The sequence below is a fragment of the Phocoena sinus genome, chromosome 14 (genome assembly GCF_008692025.1).
Source record: "Phocoena sinus isolate mPhoSin1 chromosome 14, mPhoSin1.pri, whole genome shotgun sequence".
Taxonomy (NCBI): Eukaryota; Metazoa; Chordata; class Mammalia; order Artiodactyla; family Phocoenidae; genus Phocoena; species Phocoena sinus.
In genome coordinates this window covers 49,393,680-49,420,760 of record NC_045776.1, presented here as the reverse complement: position 1 = coordinate 49,420,760, position 27,081 = coordinate 49,393,680, and the positions used below count along the sequence as shown (strand labels likewise).

General features: G+C 41.9%; 1 protein-coding gene across 1 annotated transcript in view; it reads right to left on the bottom strand.

Annotated features, from left to right (window-relative positions):
* The window catches only part of OSBPL1A (oxysterol binding protein like 1A), a 212,292-nt gene extending 199,236 nt beyond the window's left edge, over positions 1 to 13,056 (bottom strand). Inside the window, 3 exon segments of the mRNA XM_032603377.1 lie at positions 385 to 507; positions 3,529 to 3,702; positions 12,941 to 13,056. Coding sequence (XP_032459268.1) covers positions 385 to 505 — 121 coding nt within the window. The 5' untranslated portion in view covers positions 506 to 507; positions 3,529 to 3,702; positions 12,941 to 13,056.
* Between the last annotated feature and the right edge of the window lie 14,025 nt (positions 13,057 to 27,081).

Sequence of the window (27,081 nt, the reverse complement as noted above, 5' to 3'; positions counted from 1 at the left end):
TGTACATATTGAGCAATGCAGACTAGTTTGAGCTAGTAATCTACTAATCTTAGTGAGGGTAGGATCCTGTCTGACAATATTTCTAAGGTACTTCACACGCTTCGCCTACAACGTCTTCGAGAAAAAGAAATTATCATAGCATGCATCCTGTGGACTCGGGGGTCACCCTTGTAGTTCATAAGGTTTAGGACCCATGACAATATTAAGACTGGATCTCAATTTCTCTGACTTAGAGGGGAGGAGGAGAGAGTATCCACTCTTATGGGGGTTCTTCCTAGGATAAGAGATGAAAATTTATTTCAAGTTCAGAAAGATTAGTGCTAAATAAATGATAAAGTAGTGCATACTCATAAGAAAAAGCTAAAAAATCCATTCAAACGTTACCTTTGCAGTTAATGTCAGCAGTTACTTCATTCCTTTCCATGGTTTCCAATAACTGTCTTACTTCTTCAGCGTTGCCGTTTCTGGCATGATGGAGAAGCTGTTGCTCTGCTTCTGTGCTCATTTCTAGATTTAAAAAATAATAACACTGCTATTATCGAAGAACATATATTAACTTTTGGATATTATCTAACATAAAAGGGAAAAAAATCATCTTCATTCTGCAGCTAATAAGATAGACACAAGAACTGATTAAATGAATCAGCTGCAGGGCCAAAACTTGACCTTGAGACTCCGTGCCCTTTGTATTATTACTGAAGAAGTGCACTGGACATCTGGGCAAGTTTCTTACTCTCTCAAAGCTTCCATTTCCTCACCTGCAAAATACAATCAACCTCATGACCTGCTGTAAGACTGTGTCTATGAAAGGTATTTTTTAAATAGTTATTAGTACAACATCAATAACCAGATATAAAGTTAAAATACGGCAATTCAGCAGTTTGTATAGAAATATAAGGCTGAAATGTAAATTAACACAATGCAAGAAACTTGTGAGAAAATAAATTACAGATAAGGATCCTGGAGCTATGATACTTAGAAATAAACTCTCATATTTTCTTCCCAAGCCTCAAGCCAACTATAAAGGACTACAACCAAATTTAAAGCATTGATGTCAAAACGTTATGAACAGCAATTCCCAGAAAAAATATAAATGTCTTTCATACTAATAATCAGTTAAATGCAAATAAATCAAACACAATGATATTTTTTTGCCTACCTGATTAGCAAAAATAAAAAAATTAAACACACCAAATGCTGGAATTAACAGAAAATGTGCACTCCAGTAAACTAATAATATTATGCATATTATATATTGTAATAACATTCACACAATCCTTCATATGTTGCAGAGGGAGAGGCAACAATTTGACAATGATATTTCTATTGTCCTATCTTCAAGTTCACTGATTCTTCTGCCTGCTCAAATCTGCTTTTGAATCCCTCAAGTGAATTTTTCATTTCAGTTATTGTACTTTTCAGCTGCAAAATACACCGAGGGTTCCAGGAGATAGCCAAGTAACAAATACCAGGGATCTTCTCCCCACCTACACAACAACTGCACTGGCCGACTCTGTCTGACGTAACTAACAATTCTTTGGAACTCTGGAACCTCCAGAAGGCTTGCAACTGCCAGGGAAGACTTGGAAGCTAAATGTGGTTAATTTCAGCTCTTGGGGTAGCAGCTCCCTACCCCCACCTCCAGCCACACAGCAGGCACCTGTGCATGTGCTTCTGGAGCAGCTTGCTGGAGTCCGCCATCAGCAAAAAGGACCCTGTCCTCCAAATACTGGGGAGGCAGGCTCTGATCACTGATTGCTGCTTCTGACCACAGAAATGCAGACAAAGAAGTGGGCAGCCATTGTTGTTGCACCAGCACCCTTGCTGCAAGCCTCTCCGGTGCCCTGGACTGCCAGAGGATTTAAAGGGCCAGCAACCTTTTTCCCCCCTCTTCTTTTTTTCTGTTTTCCTGCTTAAATTTCCCCTTAATTTCCCTCTTTTAAAGACTAGGACATTCACAAACAACTGCATATATGGGGAAAATTACAATGTGACTGTTTATGCCCACCAAAGTCTCAAAAAAGACATCAGACAACCTTAAGTTTAGGCTGGCCCTCAGCAGAAAGGCAGTCTACAACAATCAAAAACAAACAAAAAGACAAAAAATTAGCAAACCCCGAGGAAGAGGAGTATTTGATTTCTAGAGTTACTACATTAGATTCAAATGTCCAGTTTTCAGCAGCCAAAAAAAAAAAAAAATCACAAGGCGTATAAAGAAAACAGGAAAGCAGGGCCCCTTCAAAGGAAAAAAATAAATCAACAGAAACTGTCCCTGAAAAAGAACTGATGGCAGATATTCTAGACAAAGACTTCAAAAAATGTCTTAAAAATGCTCAAAGAACTAAATGAATATATGGAGAAAGTCAAGAAAATGTATGAACAAACTTAAAATAAAGAGATAGAAAGCCTAGGGAATTCCCTGGTGGTCCAGTGGTTAGGACTCCACGCTTTCACTGCCCAGGGCTCAGGTTTAATCCCTGGTTGGGGAACTAAGATCCCACAAGTGCATGGTATGCCCTCCAAAAAAAAAAATAATGCATGGCTAGATTGCATATAATTTCTTAGATTGTAAATATGTCTATATTTTCTTGAATTTCAGAAGGAAATTTTTTTAATAACAATTTTTCCCCTGAATTTTGTTTAGACAGAACAATGGTGAAAGTATTCTTTAGCTGTAGGTGGAGAAAATAAGAGAATAAAAGCCTAAAAGGAAACCAAAAAGAAATTTTGCAGCTGAAAAGTACAATAACTGAAATGAAAAATTCACTTGAGGGATTCAAAAGCAGATTTGAGCAGGCAGAAGAATCAGTGAACTTGAAGATAGGACAATAGAAATATCATTTTCCTGCCTTTTTTTTTTTTTTTTTTTTTTTTTTTTTTTTTTTGCAGTACGCAGGCCTCTCACTGTTGTGGCCTCTCCCGTTGCAGAGCACAGGCTCCGGACGCACAGGCTCAGCGGCCATGGCTCACGGGCCCAGCCGCTCCATGGCATGTGGGATCTTCCCGGACCAGGGCAGGAACCCATGTCCCCTGCATCGGCAGGCGGACTCTCAACCACTGCGCCACCAGGGAAGCCCTCTCTTCCTGCTTTTTAAGAATGAATCAAAGAACATTTGAAGTAAGTATCTTCAGAACATACTAGAAATTGTTTATTATTACCTTGGGTTCTCACTACATTGGGTTTACAGGAAAAAAAAAATTTTTTTTAAGTTTTTCAACTTCTGTAAAATAAATATGAAGAGGGTAAAATTAAATCTATTATCTACTTAAACAGTTCATTATAATATCATATTAACCACGACAGCTGCTCATTAGTGCTGCAATTGGAATTAAGAGTTATTCAAAGGTTTGCTGAGTACCCAGCAGTACAGAGACTGCTACAGGCACTGGAGGTATGATGATGGACAATACAGTCCCTGTCCCCCAGACAGGGCAAACATGCACACAATCATACCAAATGTGCCAAGTACAGTAATGAACAAGGGACGGTGGCTGTACAGAGGACAAAGGGAATGATTAGCCCTTTACCTGCATTAGTATGGGAAGGAATCACAGAGAAAGTGAAATTTAAGCAGGGACTTGAAAAATGAGGTCACCAAGACCAGCAGGATGAAGGTTTCCAACCCTGATGGACAACCGTTACACCAGAAACAATCTTGGTTGAAGATGTGATTCCATTTGGTCGTCGTGAGTTTGAGATTCCTGTGGGAAACAGAGAGGGAGATGTCCAATAAGCAATCAGCTAATACCAGCCTGAGCAAAAGAAAGTTTAGGCTTGGGCTTCCCTGGTGGCGCAGTGGTTGAGAGTCTACCTGCCGATGCAGGGGACACGGGTTCGTGCCCCGGTCCGGGAAGATCCCACATGCCGCGGAGCGGCTGGGCCCGTGAGCCATGGCCGCTGAGCCTGCGCGTCCAGAGCCTGTGCTCCGTCCACAACAGGAGAGGCCACAGCACTGAGGGGCCCGCGTACCGCAAAAAAAAAAAAAAAAAAAAAAAAAGAAAGTTTAGGCTAGAATTAAAATGGGGGAAGTTATCAGCACGTCAGTAGTCATTAAAATCATAGGGGTAAATAAGACCTCTTACTGGGAGAAGACCAACACTGAAGATGAAGGCAGCCAGTCACTATGATCCAGCAAGAAAGGTCTAAGCATGGACAGGGGGACAGGAGAGGGCGACAGCACTGAAACCAAGAGGCGAGAGTGTTTCAAGGGGTTGGATAGGTGTGAAATGTCAAAGGAAGAGCAGGGACAAGGCCTGAAAATGCCGACTGGTTTGGCAGCTAGGCCACTGATGAGCTCAAGAATACTTTAAGTAGAAATGACAGAGGCAAATAGATGTGGGTAAATTGAGGAGTGAAAGTGGGATGATGGGGAGAGAGTACAGCAGATTCCTTGAAAGCAACTCTGTTTTGAAGGGCTGGGGATAGCTTCAGTTTTCGGATATTAGATACCTGGGCACGTTCGTAGGTTGTGGGGCAAGAGCCAGAAGAGAGGAAAAGCTTGAAAGACAGGAGGAAGGAGGGAAGAGAGATAAAAAAGATCCTAGAGGAGCCTGAAGTAGGTGGATGAAAAGCCCAAGCAAGGATCAGCCTTGAAAAGAGGAAGCACCACACTAAGGCTGGGGCGGGGGGGGGGGGGGGGGGGGGGGGGGGGGGGGGGGAGCTGGGTAGAGCTCCTTCCTGTCTGATGCTGCCAATTTCCTACGAAGATAAACAGAGGTATCTTCATAGGCAAGAGGAGTCTTATTATGAGACAGGATGGGGAGGGGGGCATGGAGGGGAGAGGCAACAGAGGTAAATAGGTTGTTTGAAAATTAAAAAGGGTACAAGGCCAGTTAAATTTCAGCGAGACAGAAAATTAACACTCTTGTTGTTCTATGCCTAAATTCCATATGTGTTCATTTTAACACAGGCACCTGTCTGATTAAAAAATATTCTTAAAACAATTCATTCTCTCCTTTTTAAAGCAATCTCCCACCACATCCATTAAAACCAGCTACTCTACCTGCAGGCTGAGCAGACTTTAAAGGTTTGCCAACTGTAACACCTGGGACTTAGTCAAATAAGCAAGACCTTGAGGGTAAATTCCAAAATGCAAACAGGCATTTTCAACACTTTTCCTTTATAAACTTCTATTACTTTAGAAAGGAGTGGTAGGAGTTGCGGGGTGGGCTGACACTTCCCCCATCTCCCTTTAGAAACAATTTTGTAAAATCATATATACATTTAGAACGTACTTCCATAAACAAATTACTTTATGTTAGGAGCAGAAAACAGTAAAAACACAATTTTATAACAAAATAATTTCCTAGTGGCTCTAACACCCAGTCAAAATAGCACAACTCCAAAAATACCTGTAACTTAAAGACAAAGCAAACTTCTTAAAATGATAGCTGTACTACAGTAAAACAAAATGATCATTCTGTTCCTTTCAGCTATGCTGCAAAGAAACTCAGAAGATGTTCCAAACCAAGACATAAAAACATTCATTGTTTTTTCTTCATCCAAGAACCATTATAACTAAAAGTCCACTGCCGTCTATGCAGACCTGAAGATTCAGAATTTGATACATCAATAGTACCCAAAACTTTATTCCTCAGGTCAGCATCTAGGTAGCCAGCTTGGGCTAGGAAGGTGCCCAACATGACACCCACAAGAAGCTGCAGTTTCCCCATCACCTCCAGGGCCAACAACACTTTCCCTATCTCTATCACAGTGTTACTATCAATAAACCCTTAGGGCTTCCCTGGTGGCGCAGTGGTTGAGAGTCCGTGATGCAGGGGACACGGGTTCATGTCCCGGTCCCGGAAGATCCCACATGCCGCGGAGCGGCTGGGCACGTGAGCCATGGCCGCTGAGCCTGCGCGTCCGGAGCCTGCGCTTCGCAACGGGAGAGGCCACAACAGTGAGAGGCCCGCGTACCGCAAAAAAATAAATAAATTAAAAAAACCCTTAAATGAGCGCTGACCACGGTCCAGGCATTGTTCTAAACTTTGGTGACACACTAATGAATAAAAGCAGGCCTTACATTAGAATAAGTTATGTTTTATATATTTTTAACATATATATTAATATGTGTTTATATTTATATATATGTTTTATTTATATATAAATAAATATATATATATACACAAACACACACATTTTTTTTTTTTTTGGCCATGCTACGCAGCTTGCAGGATCTTAGTTCCCTGACCAGGGACTGAACCGGGGCCACGGAAGTGAAAGTGCAGAGTCCTAACCACTGGACCAGCAGGGAATCCCAGTAACTTATGTTATACAAGTCAACTGTACAAAAAAATTACTATCCACATTTCTCAAGAGGTCTGACTTGCCATCTCCACTCCCAACCTCCACTAGATCCCCTTTATAAAACCTTCACAGCACCTTATTTTTGCCACAAATGTCAGTCTGTAGGTGCACATATGGTCATTTCTTTGGCTCTCCCTACACTACACTGTAAACTTAATGGGAAAAAGGGTCCCACATTTCTTATGTGTCCCCACTATATCCCTAGTACCCAGCAAGGTGCCTAGAACAGAGCAGGCAACCAAATATTAATTAAATGGACAGATGGATGAACGTGGAATTAGTTTTTCAAGAACAAAGCAATACCGATAGGAAGGCCTAAGAGTAACATGTTCATTGTAAGTGGTACACCTTTATCCAGTGATCAAAAATGAAGTTCTTCTTCCTTATATGCCACAGGAAATGAATTAAGATCATACCAAAAGTCATACCTTTTTTAAATATACACTCCAGGATTACTGAGGACAGGATTACTGAGGACTATCACTGCTTCTTTATTTTGATACATCTCTAATTTATAAATAATTTGTGGTTAACAGTTAACTTCAGAAAAAATCAGAGAATTCAAATGTTGAAGAGATGTTAAAAATCTTTCTTTGGACTCATGAGAGCTTATTTCAAAATGCACTGTCTCTGATGTTTAAGCCAAAAGAAAGACAAGTAATCCCTTAATGTGTCTTATGAGACTAGACTTGAGCCACATCCTATCAGCACACATAGTATTTTTCAGTATCTCTTTGTGGATGTTTTCAGCCACTCTTTTCACATTCACGCAATTCCAAACTCTGTTTTTAAGATTAATGAATGAGATTTTAATGGCCAAGAGAATGTTTTCGAGGAAATAACTAGTCAAAAACATTTTGAGCTTCAAAAACTAGGAGACTAGAGACTTTATGTTTTGCCTTATGTTTCCTCTCCTCCAAGGTCCACTGGGGAAGCCAAGCTTCTAATTCTAAATTATTTTGTGGAAAGTGAATTTGTTTTGTTGTTGTGTAAACACTGTATATTACCTAATTAAACTGGTCCCCATACTTGATAATCCATGCCACTAAATCCCCATTCACTACAGTGGATAAATTCTGTGGCCCTAACAACTCTGAAATCTTGGCAGAGACCCTGAAACTTGTAGCTTAAAGGGCAATCAACATTCAATTCCGTCAGAGGTCTACTATTTTACAAGTTGAACTGCTACTTTTCTTTACTATTTCTACAGAATCAAAGTAGAAAATTCCTAGAGAAATCAAAGACAGTGAAGTTCAACAATCAGAGCTAATTCCCGAGTACCAGACACTCAGAATATTAAATGATGTGTCCTTTAACAGAGTTCTTAAAGGTGTTTGAAGAGTTAAAATTCAAAGATCTCAGGCTAACTTTATTCGATCATACATACAGCAATATTTAACTGGACATTATAAAACATCAGGAAAGTATGGTGAATCCTCAAAAACTTAAACATAGAATTACCATATGATCCAGCAATTCCACTTCCGAGTATACACCCAAAAGAATTTAAAGAAGGAACTGCTGAAAGAGATACCTGCACATTCATGATCACAGGAGCGTTCTTCACAAGAGCCAAGAGGTGGAAGGAGCCCAAGTGTCCACTGGGGGATGAATGGATGAGCAAAATGTATATACATACAACAGACTATTATTCAGCCTTAAAAAGGAATGAAATTCTGAAACGTGACACAACAATCATGAACCCTGAACACATCATGCTAAGTGAAATAAGCCAGACACGAAAGGACAAATACATGACTCCACTAATATAAGATACTTGGAGTAGACAAATTCACGCAACCAAAAAGTAGAATGGTGGTTATTAAAAGCTGGGAGAGGAGAAAAGGGGCAGTTAGTGCTTAATAGACACAGAGTTTCAGTTTGGGATGATGAGAAAGTTCTAGAGATGGAGAGTGGTGGTGGCTACTGCACAGTATACTTAAAAATGATTAAAAACATGTTATATGGGCTTCCCTGGTGGCGCAGTGGTTGGGAATCCGCCTGCCAATGCAGGGGACACGGGTTCGAGCCCTGGCCCGGGCAGATCCCACATGCCGCGGAGCAGCTAAGCCTGTGAGCCACAGCTACTGAAGCCCACGCACTGCAACAAAGACCCGACGCAGCCAAAAATAAAAATAAATAAAATTAATTTATTAAAAAAAAAAAAAAAAAAAAAAAAAAACATGTTATATGTATTTTACCACAATTTTTTTTAAAAATGAGGGGGTTCAGTCGTTAAGACTTCACGCCTCCACTGCAAGGAGCGTGGGTTCAATCCCTGGTCAGGGAACTAAGATCCCACGTGCCGTGGCAGTGAGGCCCAAAAATTAAAAAAAAAAAAAAAAAAAGAGGAAGTATCTGAAATTTGGCTCTAACAATTGAGAAATAGCTTTTGTACTATTAACAGAGCCAAAGGAAGCTAATTATTCAAAACTTGTTATGACTATATGTTGTGATGATTTTTAAAATTCTCAGATACTGATTTTATGCTTGTTAATACATTAAAATAATATTTGAAATATACTGTATACTAGAGATTTGAATAGTGAGAAAAAGTAAGTATTTATGAATACATATATTTTACAAACTAAGTCTTTAAAACAAAAAAATCTCTAGTGTGCTCAGCACTTCATTCCGAAGTACACTAGTTAGCTGCTTAATGGCGCTTTCTTCTTCCAATATTTTTCCTGCCAATATTGTATTTTTAGTATAAGGAAAATATTAAAAAATTAAAGTGACTATGTTAAAACATGGCGATAGAAATAGAGTTTTGCTCTCAATCTTATTAGTTCCTAGCAAGCAATCATTAAGTTCTTTTATGTGATCATATATTCCTCAGTGTATGTATATATGTGTGTATATACCTATTTGTACATAGGCATATACAAATATGTATATATAGAACTATGACATTTGTGATAACACAAATAATTAAATGCATTTTTTTCTTGGTTTAGAAATTTAGCTTTGGTAGATAGATTCATATTTAAGCTAAGACTGATTTTAGAGATGAAGAAACTGAAAAGCACAAAGATAAAGTTGATTGCCAAGGGTATGGCTTTAATAGCCACAACCAGAATCTACAACTTCGTATCGAGGGATGAAATATTATTAATGCTATATATTTATAAAACTCAATTCAGCCTCTAAAATTAAAGGTCTCTGATCCTAGTTATTGTTCCTGTATGAGCACTGAGGAAGCTGAATCTGAATTATAGCTTAATCCCCTCATTTTAATAAGATTTACTGACTGAAATGAGACATCCAAAATATGGCCATTTAAGGAAAATGACAGCAAATTTTAAAGTCTATTTTAGGAAGTACTTGCCTTTTTTAAAAATATGAAATTAAATTAAAAATCACTTAATTTTTAATTCAGTGAAACTTTTTCTCTAACTTCAACAGGACCCTGTGTCCTGATAAATAACATCACCTCTTTTGCAGGAGAAACGATAGACACCTGGCTATAATTGTAATATGTCTTACTAGGGTTTGTAAGCCATTGAAATCAATGTAAAATGCTTATACCAAATTATTTACCTTATATTCGACTTATTTACATTACTGTCTCTTATTCACTACGTACCCTCACTGACTTGGATGCCATACAGGTATAAGAAAAGAACAAGCCTACTTGCTGCCTATTTATTTATTATTTTACCTTTATTCAGTCGAAAATGTAAATGTTTAACAAAACTGTTGAAAACAAAATAAGCTTCATGGCCTTGTTTTATGAATTGTTTAAACCTTAGGTTGCTATACATTTTTTTTTTTTTTTTTTTTATTTTGCGGTACATGGGCCTCTCACCGTTGTGGCCTCTCCCGTTGTGGAGCACAGGCTCCGGACGCGCAGGCTCAGCGGCCATGGCTCACGGGCCTTAGCCGCTCCGCGGCATGTGGGATCCTCCCGGACCGGGGCACGAACCCGCGTCCCCTGCACCGGCAGGCAGACTCAACCACTGCGCCACCAGGGAAGCCCTGCTATACATTTTATCTGCTTCACAAACAAGAACTAACCCTCAGACGCAGCCCTGATTTCAATCTGAACTTTGTAGATTCTACTGTTAATAAATAGTTAATAAAAACTATTACCTATTGTTTCAAAACAGGTTTGGCCCATAGAAGCAAACGGCAGAGAAGTCCACAAATAAGATAAATACAGTTTTAGATAATAATACCAACCAGGAGGCTGATCAATTGCTACCTTCCAAGGAAAAAATTCCTTAAATTTTAGATAAAATGTATTTAAATGTTTCCCATTTTATTTCACATTTGAAAATTATCTTCCAAGCTTAATGAAACATGTAATAACACTGACCAGTTATCCACCATACGGCCAGAAGTTTCTCTTTAAAGGAAAACTTTAAACAACAAAGTAAAAACGTGGTTACTTTCCACTGTCACATGATAGGAAACTGTACAGTTAAAGACCACTTTCACTGTATAGTACAGTAATTTCCTATTTGCTGGCTGATGAATACAACTCAGAAAAAGTTAGTGACCTAGTATCCTCTTACTTTAGGCATTAAAAAGTATTTCTTATACTTGCCCACCTTATTAATGGATGAGGTCAGGTAAGAGAAAAAAATCCAACATTTCTAGGGATCAAGAACATCCTGTAAGATACTTATATGACAATATGATCATCAATATATTCTGTACAGAATGCAAGAATCTTTTGACACGTCATTAACGAATCCTGGTGAGATTGGTATCAGCTGGTGGCTATACTGCTAACACCTGTCCTCTTCCTAGGAACTGGAAAGAATTTACAAATCAATAAAGTTCTAATTACCACCAGACTTGGCTTAACCACTTCAAATTTCTTACATGTGCTTGCTCTATCCTCCATATGTTATGAGTTAGGCTGATTTCCACTTTCTGCTGACTACTTTTCTCAGTGAATACACATAATGTACAAAAGCTCAGCTCCTAGCAATAGCAAGAGGTAAGAAACTGTCAAAGTGTCAAGTTTGAGGTATTATAATGATAGATATGTCTAAGTAAAATAAAGCCACATGAAGACAAAATTTGTTAAATAGACACTGCACCATGTTATCACACAAAAGAAACTGGCTGTATTTTTCTACCTAGTTGCTGGTTCTAAACAAGTATCATTTCCCTTTGCTTTGGGGGAAGAGTGGGAAAGCAATTTTCACAGAAATAACATCTAGCTGCTCTGAATTACAGGTGTAAGTGCTGTGCAAATAATATCGTAAGGCTGAGCAGCCTCCAGAGACAAGGGTTAGCCAGTCACCCCCCCCAAATTTCTGCTGATGAACAAGGAGATATTTAGCAAGTGTCATCTGATAAACAGACCCTGACAAAACCCTACACTGATACACAACAACTGCTCCAGATAAATTTACTCAACTTTCAGCAGTTAACTCCTATTTTGCATATCAGTTGCTCAATGCTGGGAGAGTTGCTCGGCCTGAGAGAAAAGAAAAAGATAAATTTTAAAAGGTACGTTACTGACAGTTTTCTCCTCTCCTCCCACCCCTCCCCATAGATTGTGAGATAGAGCCCTTAGTTTAGAACCTGGGGATGAAAAATGGTTGAATTTTATAACTATTCTGTAATTAATACACAGATCTTTAAAAGTTCAGCTGGGGAATTCAGAAAATACACCTAGGCACACCGGCTGCAAAAAATTCGTTGCCTCAGAGTCAGACCACGAACATTGCTAAGCCGTCAAAACAAATCAAAGTATTTTCCAAATTCTGAGTCAAGAGGTGTATCCAGATGCATCAATTACAATACAACGGCTGAGATTTAAGGAAAACACATCACTGATTTTAAAGCTGATTTCATTATGTTATCAGCTATCCACAAAAGCCTAATCGCTAAATTTGCAACAAACAGTCTAGTTTAAATTAACATAGTCTGTATTCACAAGTCTTCAACTTCACAATACAATCTGCATAAAGCAAAGACTTTCACAATTGAAAACCAATATTAACTACATCAGGATAACCCTTTTCAACGCCTCCTGCCAATCAGCAGGGCCCCCGGGTAAATGAATCCTTGTTTCTCTTGTGCTGCTGCCATCTTTCACACTGTTTCTGAATTCCTCTGATAAGTCTTTCATGCTAGTAGAATGGAGCACGAGGTACACTGTGAGAATGGTCACGTGAACAGCTCGTGACTTCCACTGTGAATCAATCCTCTCCACGCCAGTAGGAAACCAAAAGTTGGAATGCACACATCCAAGTACCGAGAAAGCAAGCAGCTAATGACTTAGTAGGGAATGCATATGGCACCAGGACAAAGTCCTAGCACCCAAAGTGGAAATGCAACAAATGCCAGCATCTTGCTGCTTGTACAACTAACTTCCTCGCAGAGCTGGAGCAGCCAGGGACTTCGTGGAAGCCTAGCTCTGGCTCAGAGCCCGGCATCTCCAGGCCACGACCCTGACCATCCTCGGAGACGCGCGGGAGACGCGGCCTCGCCCCCCACCACGCGCGGACAGACCTCCCCCACCACCAGGCAAGGGGGGAGACCGTTCGCAGGGGAACCGGCCTAGGAAACTGACCTACGCTGTCACCCGGGCTCCCAGAGCTCCCGGGGTGGGGACCACAACCGCAGGCTCCCCGTCTGCCCGCCTCACCCCCAGGAAGCGGCCATCACCTGGCTCGCACCCCCGGAAGACTCGCGGCCCCACGGAACGTCGGTCTAGGGGATCCCTGCGCCGGGAACCGAGTGGAGCGCAAGGAAGCCAAGCACCACTCCGCGAAGTGGCGCCGCCCCTCCGCGCGGCCGGCCCCACGAGCGCGCGCGCGCCCGGATTATTTAAGGCAGACCCGTGCGGCACGTGACCGGCGCGCGGTCTTAGGGGCGCGCTCGGCACCCGGCCCCGCCCCCGGCCTGGGACGTCCCGCCCTTAGCACGCTCCAGTCCCGCCCAGACAATCTAGGATGGTTCCAGGCTTTGCCAACCGCAGCCAGGAAGGGCAGAGCCTTCGCCCTCCTCCCACCACGCCCCGACTCGAAAGATGGATGGACCCTATTTCGAAGCCACGCCCCCCCCAAGCCAAAGCAAATGTAAATACTGGGTTACTGCTCTGGAAATTTGTTATTAAGCCAATGCATCACCCAGCTGCCCAGATTTTTTCTTTTCTGTTTTGGTTACCACTTTACCCATGGGAACTTAACAGGCAGTGTAAATTAGCTGCACCTGTTTCTCTTTTCCCATGTCAAAGAATGGTCTCTAAATGCTAACAGGTGTAAGCATGTTAAGATGTATATGAGTGAGGTATGCTTAAAGAGAGAAGGTTTTACAAATTTTCCTTCACTTCCTCCCTCCATCAAATATCTTTCATAAAGAGTCCACCTCTTCAGACTTGCACAACAGGTCTAGCCAGAGCAGTTAACACATAGCCTATAATGTGAAGGTTCAAACTCTAGTGTAATTACACCCTTTTTAAAAATGCATAGCTGAAAAAGACAAAGGAAATTATGAGCATAGGGAAAAATTTTCAACTTTCTTGTATTTTCCAATGTATTTAATGAACATGTTCTTTTGTAATGAAAATTAATAGGTATCATCTTTCTTTTTTTTTTAGGTATCATTTTTAAGGGACTGTAGATTTGCAGTCAAGTCTAGAAACATATATTGAGAACCTATTACAGGCCGGTTGGTGATGCACTACGTGTGATACATGATGTGGCAGATCTCTTAGAATGTCTTTGGAGAACACAAGCAGCCTTGCTTATATATCCCAGCTTAGCATCATCTTTTATTAAGAAAAAAAGGGCACTTGAAGAGCACAATACTTCGACTGTAAATTGTGTGGTAACTAAGGCAGTCATATTTGCCTCACAAAGAAGAAACCTCAGAGCTTATTTTCTAAGGATACTGAATTATCTTCACAGCCAAAATAAAAATTGACTACCAAAATAATTTTCCACATGATTCCACAACAGCCTTTATTCTCACTAACATGATTTAATTGCCTAAATTCACTACTCTCATTTTTTTCAATTCACTTTACTCTCTTCTTGAGTTTGTAAATGAAAACACATCCTAGCCAATAAGAGGATGAGAGTAACAGGAGGTAATCATCATGACTACCAATAAAAGAAGTTCTGATCTTGGTAAGATCACTCATTGTACATATTTTTACAGAAATATCTTTGATATTTATATAAACAACCTTTAGGAAAAGTTATCTCTTTGGCATTTTTATTTCTGACTAGTACAGATAAAAACACAACAATTCTTATTGTAGAACAGTACTATCCAATGGACTTTCTGCAATGATGGATATGTTCCATAATTCTATCTTGTCCAATACAGTAGCCACCGGCCACATATGCCTACTGAGCTCTTGAAATTTGGCTAGTGTGATTAAAGATTTGAATTTTTAATTTTACTTAATTTTAATTTAAGTGGCTAGCAGCTACCATAATGGATAGTGCTGTTCTAGAACAAGAAAGCAATTGCTATATTGCCCCCAGTTGTGTCATACTCTATTTTGAGAAACGTGTGGCAGACACAGAACATCTGGAAACAATAACTATTTTCTCCAAACTGTTTTCTGAGCTTGTGAGGAGGTAGATATTTTAACTTTGCAGATGGAGCATGTTAAAGTTACTACGTCACTCTTATCTACAATGCATGTAAGTAGGAATAGAACTGGTAGGTCTGGATGAATAGAAAAGGGATTTGGGAGTAATTAACCCTTTGCCCTGCCATTCCCGGGCCTGCCTGACCCAGCTGAAAAGTTAACCAACTTCAGATCACAATATGCTTCAACAGAATTACCCATTGCCTGGATCCACCTAGGATTCTTTTTTTTTTTTTTTTTTTCTGCGGTATGCGGGCGTCTCACTGTTGTGGCCTCTCCCGTTGCAGAGCATAGGCTCGGGATGCACAGGCTCAGCGGCCATGGCTCACGTGCCCAGCCGCTCCGCGGCATGTGGGATCCTCCCGGACCGGGGCACGAACCCACGTCCCCTGCATCGGCAGGCAGACTCTCAACCAGTGCGCCACCAGGGAAGCCCACCTAGGATTCTTTTGTTCACTTGTTTCGGGAAACTTAGGAGGACACAACTACTACTGCCCATCCCACATCCCAGCGATTCCCTCCAGAATAGGATTCCCTCCAGATTACAGTACCCAATGTTTGTGTCCCTGCAGTTTTGTCTTAAGCCTGAAACACCCCAAAATGCACTTCATGCACTGCATGTTTTAAAAACACTCCCCCCGGTGCCAGTGTGACTTTGAAGTGCTGCAGGAGCGCACTAAAGGTTTATTAAAAGGAGGATTTTATGAACTGAGACTTTGGGGAGGGCTTTGGGTAAATATTGCCTAGAATGCTGAAAAGTAGGTCAGATGTCGTCGGGCAAATCCAAATAATTTGTTGAGTTGGAAATTAACCATCCCCTAAACCTACATATTAAGTGTTTTGTAGTTATTATTAACCGAAGACCATCAAGGCTATGATGTCATTGTTTTTTATCTCTTAAAAGCTGTCGAAATTTTTTTTGTCATTTGTGCCATACACAGATTTAATAACTGAAATGAGTTGGTATATGTTCAGATACTAAATTATTTTTATCTAGACTTAATTCTGTGCCTGTCCTTCTTTTCGCAGATGTGTGACACACAGATGTCTAAGCAACTGCCTTCCACTAATGATTGATTTTGCTAGGTCCCCACACAAAAAGTTTAGGATGGTCCCCTCTATCTGTAGCTCCTTGATTGCTAGCAACAAGCGGTGACACTGGCTAACTTAAGCAAACAGGGAATATATTCCACAGTATCAAAAAAACATCTGAAAATCTGGCCCAGCAAGGACAGGACTAGGGCACTTCCAGGGATCTGGGTAGGGGGAACTAGTCTACAAGTTTTCCAGGTTACTACCGCTGGCAAAGAATAATTTCCATTTACTTTTGTTTTCCTATCCTTTGGTCTTCCCCCTTCAGAAGAGGCAAAATTGAGAGAGAGACATACAGAGAAACAGACACCTTTTGGTGTACAGGGCAGGGTGCCTTGGCTGACAATCCCACAACACTACAGTAAGTCCCCTACATACGAACGAGTTCCATTCTGAGAGCACGTTCATAAGTCCAATTTATTCCTAAGTCCAACAAAGTTAGCCTAAGTACCCAACTAACACAATCAGCTATATAGTACTGTACTGTGATGGGCTTATAATACTTTTCACACAAATAATACACAGAAAACAAACACAAAAATAAACATTTTTAATCATATACTACAGTACCTTGAAAAGTATGGTAGTACAGTACAACAGCTGGCATACAGGGGCTGGCATCAAGTGAACAGGCAAGAAGAGTTACTGAGTGGAGGAGGGAGAGGAGGTGGGAGACGGTAGAGCTGAAGGATGGTCAGCAAGAGGAGACGGAGTGCAAGCTGCAATTTCAGTCACGCCTGATATTGATGGAACGCACGTTCGCATCTTTGAAAGTTCGCAGCTTGAAGGTTTGTATGTAGGGGACTTACCTTCCACAGGGGAGGTAGTTCCCCACTGACGCACGCGAGCACACACATTCTAGCCAGGTCCAGTGCTATTACCAGAAGAAAGAGCAATGGATTATGGGCAGCCACAATCACAAAAATGCCCATTATATTCTCTTTTTTGTTTTTCAATCAAACCCTTCCCTTTATAGCTTTTCTCGTAAGGCACGGGCTCCTTGGGCAATATTTCCAACTCCATCTTTAGCCCTTTGCTCTATTCACCATGAATATACCCCTGCTTTTCCATCCATAACTGTCTGGTCACGCAGTGTACCTGACAATTACACTACCCCTTCTTGGAAGCCTCAGAAGGTCTGGCTTGCCCATAGTCCCCTAGTGAGGGCTTCCTTACGCAGCCTATGATTCTTGGCTCAGCAGAAGGCGCAGGGCTGGGACCTAACCGAACGGAACATTTTTATCAGGCTTACCAAAGGCCCGTAGATATGCTCTGCCTGACAGAAAAGATCTCTCCTGGGTACTATTAAACCATCTAGATTCTCTCTGGGTCCATTTGCCTGTGAAGTATACCAAGTACAGTGTTTAGCCAGGGTAGAAGCAGAAAAACATAGAGAGGGAAGTGAAGGCAGAGAGAAAGCAGAAACCATGGGCTGGCAAGAAGGAGAGCAGAAAAGAGGTGATTGGGAATAGCTGAAGCAAGAGCAGAGAGAATGAGACGTGGAGTGTGGAAACACTAGTGTAGGGAGCAAAGGGTGAGGCTCCTGGCTGAGAAGGTGCTAACTGCTGGCTGCAGCTATATCTTCAACCACCTGTCAGAGCAGCACAGATGTTTCTGCTTTCATCTATCTACATTGTTGCAATACATTCCTACACTTTGTATTGCAAACAAAGTGATGTACCCTGATGTAACATCGCTTTGATGTTAACCTGAGTGTTTCTCTGTTCCTTGACCCAGAGAGAGACTCACACCATGACGACCCCTTTCTTGCTCTCAGCTCTCTCGTTCTTCAAATCTCTAACAAACAACCCTGTCGATACCGCCTTCCTTTTCAACAGCTACCCCTCCCTTTAAGGTCTCTACAGCTCTTTGCTCTCGTGAAACTTCTACAACACATCTCTTTTCCAGATTCCCCCTAACCTCCACTGTCCATTCCTGAGTAACCACCTGTCAACACCTGATACAGCCAGCTCAAGGGCCCCACTCTCTCTGTGAGTTACCATAGCATGTAACATTAGTCCACTTACTGAAGTCACAGAGATCGAAGAGAGGGGATTTGATGGGCCAGTCTGAGGCCTGCATTGGAAGTATGGATTCCAGACTCCTGGATCTTAGATCTGGAAGAGTGACTAGAAACCACCAAGCCCAACTTCACACCTAAAGCCAGATTGTCCTCAACCACATTCTGAAGGGGTATTTGCCCAGCCCGAGAACCTCCTGGAACCGGCAGATAACTGCCTCACTGTAGCTCAAACCACTTTCCCTGACTGCATTATTACTGTTAGAAGTTCCTCTTACAGAGGCAAATGCTAGTTCCACACAGCTCTCACCTGTTAGTCAATATAAAGCTGAACAGAACAAACTGAATTAGCCTTTCACAGGCCATTCTTCTAAAAAGTTAAAGAAAACTAGTGTGAGCTGCCCTGATTTTTCTTTCCTGGGCTTACATTCCCAGATGCTCCAACCTGTGCTCACGTTCCAGCTGGCCGTGGCATTGACACAGTTTGTACTTTTATCTCTTAAACTTTAGCACCCAGGATTAAGCAAATCACATCTGCTTCTATAAAGCTAAAGAGTGTAAAGAAATCTTAGACCTAGGCTATTAACTTTGCTAAACTAAACTTTGCCTTTTTTCCATCCTTATTATCTTGGCCTCTCCACTGCCCTCTGGTGGTGGCTAATTTTTTGTCAAGTGATAGAGAATTGGAGAGAAAAGAGATTGGTGAAAGGCGGAAGGTAATGCAGCAAAAAAAAAAAGTGATTACACTTATATACAAATTCTTGGCCTCATGAAATTTATAATATAATTTTGAAGGCAAAGTATACAGTGAAAATTAACAAGAAAGACAAGCCATAATAACACCTAAAACTGACAAATAAAATAAATTCTAAAGGATTTGGGAAGATGAGATCAGTGAGGACTAGAATAGAGAAGATGTACAGAAGTGCTGGCATTTACGTGTAGCCTCAGCTTTAGATCGGAGACACCAGGAAATGGGAAATGAGTACCTTCAACATAGTAAGCTTGAGAGATGCAGCAAGAAACTGAAGACGTGAGAGTATATTTGGAGCAAGAGTTCAGGGCTAGAAAGAGATTTATGAATCACCCACAAATATCCATAACATTGTAGGATTACCAACAGAAAGAAGATTGGATGACGTGTAAGGACTTACCAGAGCAGAGAGAATCTGTCATCCATCCATGGCTTCATTAGTAAGTAAATACATATTAACTTAGTAATAGACATGATTTTGTGAGTGGATACATGCGTAAGGCACTGTTTTAGGCTGAGAGAAAAAAAGATGACTCTGGTAACGGCCTTGCCTTCAGGAATTTAAGAACTTAGTAAATGCAGATGAGGCAATGTAAGACGTGTACATCAGCAGGTATATTAAAAAGAGATAGAAAACAGTAAGAACCATAAGTAAAGTTCAGACAAAGGAGGAATAAGAGGAAGAAAATTTTGTTTTCGAGCTGGGGCTATCAGTGAATACTTTACAGGAAAGATGGCTTTTAAAGTTAAGCCATTAAGATGGATAGGATTTGACGGTGTGGAAATGGTTGGGGAAATGATGTGTTAAGCAGATGAGACGTGAGCAAAACCGGCTAAGATGAGGTGGGTGACATAAAGCTAGCACGGGGCCTTACACAGTGTAGACCACACTGCAAATTCATGAAACTAAACACTGACTGGATTCTCAGCACTGCCCAACAACCCTCTGTCCTGAGCGGAAGCTGGAGGGGCAGGTAGTGGAAGGAGCCTTTGAGAGAGACAAGCGGAGGTGACAGAGGGTTGAGAGCTCAGAGGTGAGGTCTGGACTAGAGAGCTACATTTGTGACCATCCGTGTCGAGGGGACGTGAAGCCATGAGCATTGCAGGAGATGGCCTAGGGAGAAAGAAGAACAGAGCAAGAAGATGAGGCCCAGGACTGAGCTTTGTTTCCTGTTCTTCACCGCACTTTCTCCTCAAATTCCTCACCCCACTAGCTCCCTGGCACACCCTCAGCAGATGACTTTGCCTCCTACTTTACCAAGGACACAAAAACCATTAGTTGAGCACCCCGCAAACTTCTGACCACCAAACCAGCAGGCTTACTTGCACCCTTCTTACTTTTCCTCTTCTGTTAAAATGGAAGAGGTACCCCTCCCGTCTAAGGCCAGAGCCCTCCCGTGCCGTGTTGTCAATCCCTCCTCCTCGGCAACCTCACTCCATCAACCTCTTCTAGATCTTCCAGTGCTCTCACGATGTACCCATTCCGCAAGGGTTCTCTAATCGCTGCCATCTTTTAAAAACCCTCCTGCCAGAGAGTGGTACCATCTCCCTCCTCCTTCAGAGTTAAACTGCTTGAAAGCATGGTCTCCGCTGGCTCTCCATCTCCTCTGCTCTCTGTACTCAGTTTCTGCTCCCACTACTCCATTGAACCTGCTCCCTGTGGACACCAAAGGCCTCCATATTGCAAAATCCAATGAACCCTCACAAGTCCTAACTTTTTTTTTTGCGGTACACGGGCCTCTCACTGTGTGGCCTCTCCCGTTGCGGAGCACAGGCTCCGGACGCGCAGGCTCAGCGGCCATGGCTCACGGGCCCAGCCGCTCCGCGGCATGTGGGATCTTCCCGGACCGGGGCACGAACCCATGTCCCCTGCATCGGCAGGCGGACTCTCAACCACTGTGCCACCAGGGAAGCCCACAAGGCCTAACTTTAATTGACCTTTGGCCATATTTGACACCAGTGACCCCCTTCCCTCCTCCTGAGAATGCTCTTCCCTTGAATGTTGCAAGTTCTGCCCTAAACTCTACCTCTCTTCACACTCTCCTTGGGTGAGCTCACATGCCCCCATGGCTTCCTAACCCTCCGTATGCTCACATCTCACAGATCTGTAACTTGGGTCGCAACATCACTCCTGAGCTCCTGACCACACACCAGTTCATCAAACTCAGTTACAACTAAAAGGGCAGCTGCTCCTGTCCCCTCCCCCAACTGGCAGCCCTCCTTCTCTTTCTCAGTGGCAAGCACTCTAGTCTCTATTCTTCACTCTCCCCATCCTACCTTTTGCCCCACACTCAACCCTAATCTATTCTTCACTCTGTAGTCAGAGGATGTTTCCAAAATTTCAATCTGATCAACTAATTTTCTCGCTTAGAATGCTGCTCTGCCTCTTCCTTGCTTCGGGACGTAGTCTGAACTCCTTCGCGTCAGTGTCCCGATTCGGCTCTCGTCATTATCGCCGTGGTATTTTACACTTCAGCAGTTGTGAACAACTTTCAGTTCCCCGTACTGACACGGTCTCTGATGGTTTAGGACCTTTGCCCACGCTGTTCTTTTGTGCCTTGAACTCTCTTCCCCAGCTTCCTCATCTCGCCAAGGCTTATTCTATATGCAGTCTGAGCTTAGAAATCACTTCTCTCCAAAGGCCTTCCCTGACCGCCTACGACTGGGCTATGTATCCCTCCCATTAGGCTTTCCAATTTACCTTGTACTTACTCCTATGATAACACTTGTCACATTGTGCCACAAATGCGTCTTTATTTGTCTGTATCTTTCATCAGACTAGAAGTGTACTGAAGGCAGGGAATGCCTTGTTCAGCAGTTCACCCCCTTTATCTAACACAGTGAATGGCACATATTAGGAAATCAGTACATATTTGCTGAATTAATGAATGAACTTGGACTTTATGTCTAAAGTATTTTATCCAAGGTAGGAGGCAGCGTAGTAAAGTGGCAGGTGCATAAAATTTTGAATCAGAAACCTGAATTGAATCCCAGCTCCCTGCCTCTTAACCAGCTGTATGACCATGAACAATCTATTTAACTTCTCTGAATTGAGAGCCTACCCAATGCCAGGCACTGTACTGAGTGCTTGCAAGGTAAAGAAAAAGAAAGACATGGTAACCGCCATCAAGGGAGCCGAGTCCAAAACAACGTGTAAGAGGTGGGAGGAAAGAGCATCCCAGGTAGAGGGAGTAATGTGTGAGAACTGCGGACGAGCAGTTGATCGTGTGCCTTCCCAGGGGAAGTGGATATAGTTCAGTAAAGCCAGAAGAGAAGGTGCAGAACAGAGAGCTGGGATGAAGCAATGAGGTTGGAGAGATACAAGGAGCCACGTCATGAAGGGTCCTTTACAATGTGTCACAGAGTAGTTTGAGATTCATCCTCAAAGCCATGGAGTTAAAACCCCAAAGAGTTTTAAGCAGGAGAGTCACAATATTAGCTCTCTATCAGAGAAAGCTACGTCTAGTGGTGAGGTGGAGAATGGGCTGAAAGCCAGTGAAGTCAGAGGCAGGTTAGGAGGCTGTTGAGTAGTCCAGTCAAGGGGCCACAGCTTTGGCAAGGACTTTGAGGATGGAGAACAGCAGTAGGAGACTGATTCAAGAGACATACGTGACAGAACAGAAAGAACCTGATGACTGACTGCGTGAGAGGGGTGTGACACAAGGAAGAGTACAGAAGGCACGCAAGTTTCTGGTACAGGCAATTGGTATACAGAGGTGCCACTTACTGAGATGGGAACTGTGGAAGATGGAAAGGCTTTTGAAGAGAGGACTGATATGATCAGAGTGATCCTGCAATGACACAGTTCTGTTGGCAGGAAGCAGGGTGGGAAAGGGACATGTCTGGAGTCGGGAAAATGAGCTAAGAAGCTACTGCAGTAGTCCAGGGGGAGCTGAGAAGGACTGAACTAAGGTGAGCAGTGGGAATGGAAAGGAAGGTGGAGTAACAATAGACAGGGTCAGCAGTTACAGTGGAGAGTCGTAGAGGATAGGATTACATAGCTGCATTAGGAGGGCTGACCTGAAGGTCTTTGAAAGCCAAACAGAACTGAGACTTGATGCAATAGGAAAAAATAAAACTTTACACTATTCCTGAACAAAGTAGCATGTGAGGAATACGAGTCTAGAGATAGTATGCAAGGAGTACACTAGAACTAGAATGAGAAAAGGATGGAACCAGAACTAGAGTGAGGAGAGAGTGGAGGCTGCAAGGGGAATTGGTTATCATTCCAATATAGCACTGTGAGAAAGTGGCTATTACCAAAGAAGCACGTGAGATACAATACTTGTGACTCATTTTGTGTGAGCTGTAAAAAAGAGGAAACAACTGACATGTAACCATGGTACATATAACATTCTCATAAATCACTTGTTTACATATCTACCTTCATCAGACTATGGTCCTCTTGAAATCAGAAACCGTGTCTTCTTTATATCTTTAATATATAGTCCATATTGTGGCATAGATCAAGATTCAGTAAATATTCTGAAGTGACCAACTCAATGAATAAATAAGTTGGAAGGGCAGATTATGTATGAAACCAAGGTAGTTTGGGGATGGTTTTGAATTTGGCTGTGAACTGAGTTTAAGATGACATCTAAAATGTCCACTTGTAAATGTTTTATAGATGCTTACAAAAAAGAGTAAGTGCTCAGAAGCTCAGTAGAGAGACGAAACCCAAGAGGTACGCCGGGCGGTCATCAGTATTAATCATCCCCACAGCCCCCTCCCGCCATCTGCATCTGAACAAACAACACTGCAGCCTCAGTGGCTTCCTGTTACAGCGCAGTGTGGTCAGGATGGAGGCTCTGCTCTGAGTAGCCGTTCAGACCCGGGTTCCTTCCACGTGAACACCACCATCGTCAATGCACGGTCCCCAGGGTCACTGCAGGAGAGAGTGTAGAGGATTATCCTGCAGGTTTTACGGAGAGGCTGGAAAGTGGTTTGTATCACTCCATCCTCCCGTTTTTGTTCTCTCAGGCAGGCTTCACAGAGTGCTGTTCTCGACTATCTATTTGCCTTTTCAATCCATTCTCTGCCCTCCTCTACTGTGCTCTGTGTCCTGGGAGGCTGGCCCCTAGGAAGGCTAAGCATTCTGGCACTCTGGCTTCCAGCTGGGTTCACAGAATGAGAGGAACCAGCAGGAGAGTGTAAACAGAAAGAGAGACAGGGGCTTCCCTGGTGGCGCAGTGGTTGAGAATCTGCCTGCCAATGCAGGGGACACGGGTTCGAGCCCTGGTCTGGGAGGATCCCACATGCCTCGGAGCAAGTAGGCCCGTGAGCCACAACTACTGAGCCTGCGCGTCTGGAGCCTGTGCTCCGCAACAAGAGAGGCCGCGATAGAGAGGCCCCTGCACCGCGATGAAGAGTGGCCCCCGCTTGCCGCAACTAGAGAAAGTCCTCACACAGAAACGAAGACCTAACACAGCAAAAATAAATTAATTAATTTAAAAAAAAAAGAGAGAGGTTGAGGTATCTATCACATCATTACCCCCACCCTTTGTCAAGAACTCCTGACAGTGGCTGCATTTTTCTATAGCCACAGCTTCTGTTGGGCAGTCCCTGTTCTATGGCTCCAGCTCTTGCTGGCCTCCAAAACTCTATTCCTTCATTTCTGGGGGTCTTAGCAGCTTCCTGCACTTAATAGTTCCTGGCTGTTTCTTGTGGGGTCCCTTAACCTTGCCCATTCTTCTGTAAATCATCCCTTCTTAATCTCCCCTCAGTCAAATCCTTTGAGTGTGCCATTTGTATCCTACTGAAACCCTAACTGACACATTGTTGACCAGCTCACATTCATTCCATTTCAGATACCAATGTGCTCTTTTGTGGATGATTTAATTAATTTGTTCTATCAAAAAGAGTACAAGTGGACACTGTAGTCAAAATTCCATTTTAGAACCTCATCCTGAAAGCTTTAAGTCCACATACTCTATAGGAAGAGAGAATCCCTTCTTTTCATTAGACTCCAGAAATGGTTATGCAGATAACTCTTCTCTTCCTCCATAGCTACAGACACTCCATAAAGTGATATGAGTCACTCTATTCTCTTTCTCAGTAGTTTTATTCTTCCTTTTCCTGTTGGAGACCATTTCCACTTATGCACCCAAGGAAACATCATAAATGTATTTTTAGTAATACTAGATACTATTTTATGAAAGCTAAGACACATGCTAGGTGCCCCATTATTTAATTGTTTAACAACTGTCAAAATAGATATTAACATCTTTATTTCATAAGTAAGGAAACTAACACTTGGAGAAGCTAAATAACTTGTCCAAGGTCACACAATTAGTACATGAGTCAGGATATGAATCAAATACTCTACTTTTTTTTTTTAGGTTTTTAAAATATATAACCCATTCGTTTTATTTATTTTATTTTATTGATTTTTTAAAAATTTTGGCTGCATTGGGTCTTAGTTGTGGCATGCGGGCTTCTCTCTAGTTGTGGCGTGCAGGTTTTCTTCTCTAGTAGTGGTGTGCGGGCTCCAGGGCATGTGGGCTCAGCAGTTGTGGTGCACAGGATTAGTTGCCCCGCAGCATGTGGGATCACAGTTCCCCGACCAGGGATCGAACACACGTCCCCTGCATTGGAAGGTGGATTCTCCAGCACTGAACCACTGGGGAAGTCCCCAAATACTCTACTTTTAAAGCTCATGCCCTTAACCTCTATGCTATCTTGCTAGGACCTAAATACCCATAAACCAGGTGATGTGCTTAGAAATAAGTGGTGAGTAATTGTAAAACAGCAGTAGTGGGAAGGAGAGAGAGAGTGCGTATATAAATGAGGAGCTGACAGAGAGATTTGCTTGGCATCGTGCAAAGACCAGGGTTAACAGAGCTAGAGTGGTGGCAAGAATCACTTTAGATAACCAACGTAGGTCACGGGAGGTGGGAAAGAGGAAAAACTGATTTCGTATACACATTTAGAAAAAAACAGATAAGAGGTCTAGAGTTTTGTTCCCACCAGCAGTTGCTGAGCTTCAGGTGGGAACTCCTTAATGGTAGGAACTGTGTCTTACTAATACTGATATCTCCAGCAAGCATGATGAATCTTCCACACAGTGTGCAGCAAAAAGTATTCACTAAGTTAGACAGTGAAACTTCATACTGTTTTCTGTATGAAGTATTATAAAGATGTTTACCTTATAATGTTTATTACTTATACAGCTCTGTAAACTGTGATAAAAATAGTAGTAACATACAATAAGATGTTAAGATACAATAAGATGTAAGATACAATAGTAACATAACATACTATAACATATACTAAAATAATAATATTTACTGAATGTTTATTATATGCTAGGCAATATACTATGCCCTTTACACAGGTTAGATCATTTCATTTCCACAATAATCCTATGAAATAGATACTATTATTGTCATCCTCAGTTACACACAAGGAAACTGAGGCACAGAGCTGTTAAGTCACACAGCTAATTGTTGGCAATGTCAGTATTTTTATCTAAGCATCCTGGCTCGGGAGCCCTTCCAAAGTATGTGAAGAAACTATATACCTATTGCAGCTTAAATGTATCCCATATCAAGTTCACAAGATGATGCTCAACAGTGCCTGGCTAAGGCTAATGATTCTGAATCTCTTCAGCGCAAATTAGTCAGGGTAGTTCAGCGTGCCACAAATAGCTGAAAATAGGTTTTGAAAAAGGCAATTATGTCTTTTCCTTTATACTTTCTTAGCTTTCTTGGAAATGAATTGCATACTGTCTTGCACGTAGCACAAAATAGGCACTTAATAAATATCTACTTAATTTAACGAAACTGGTAACTTTTCAGTAAGAAAAAGTATGAGAAGATATTAAAAGCAAAAAAAAATGGCGGTAGTAAAATATGCAAATAGTAGATATGAACATAAATCATCACTATTGCCTCCAACATACAAATTTTGCTACCTTTCGGAAGATGTTTCAATGAATATTTTCAAGACTACTGTTTAAAATGGTCACTAAGTCTTTAAGTTTTTAACTGCAGTAGAGAGCACGTTTACCTGGAATGCTTTCTTTGAAAGCATCAGAATGATTTCCAGATATACCAGAGCTTTTTAATGAGAGGAAAAGGAGTTACATTCATTAACATTCTTTTCTTATGTAGGTGAATCTTGGGCCTGGACATTAAAACAAAAGCTCTGAGAAGACACTTCATGATGACCATTGTATGAAGGTGATTGAAAGACCTTGTTTTTTCAGGTTCTACTTCCTGAGGGTAATAACAATCCAAATTGACAAGGACTAGAATATCTTCTGTCAGATTTTAACATCTCACAATCTCACAGGGCTCTTCAGTTAGAATTCGAAAGGCCATTCATTCTAGGGTTAG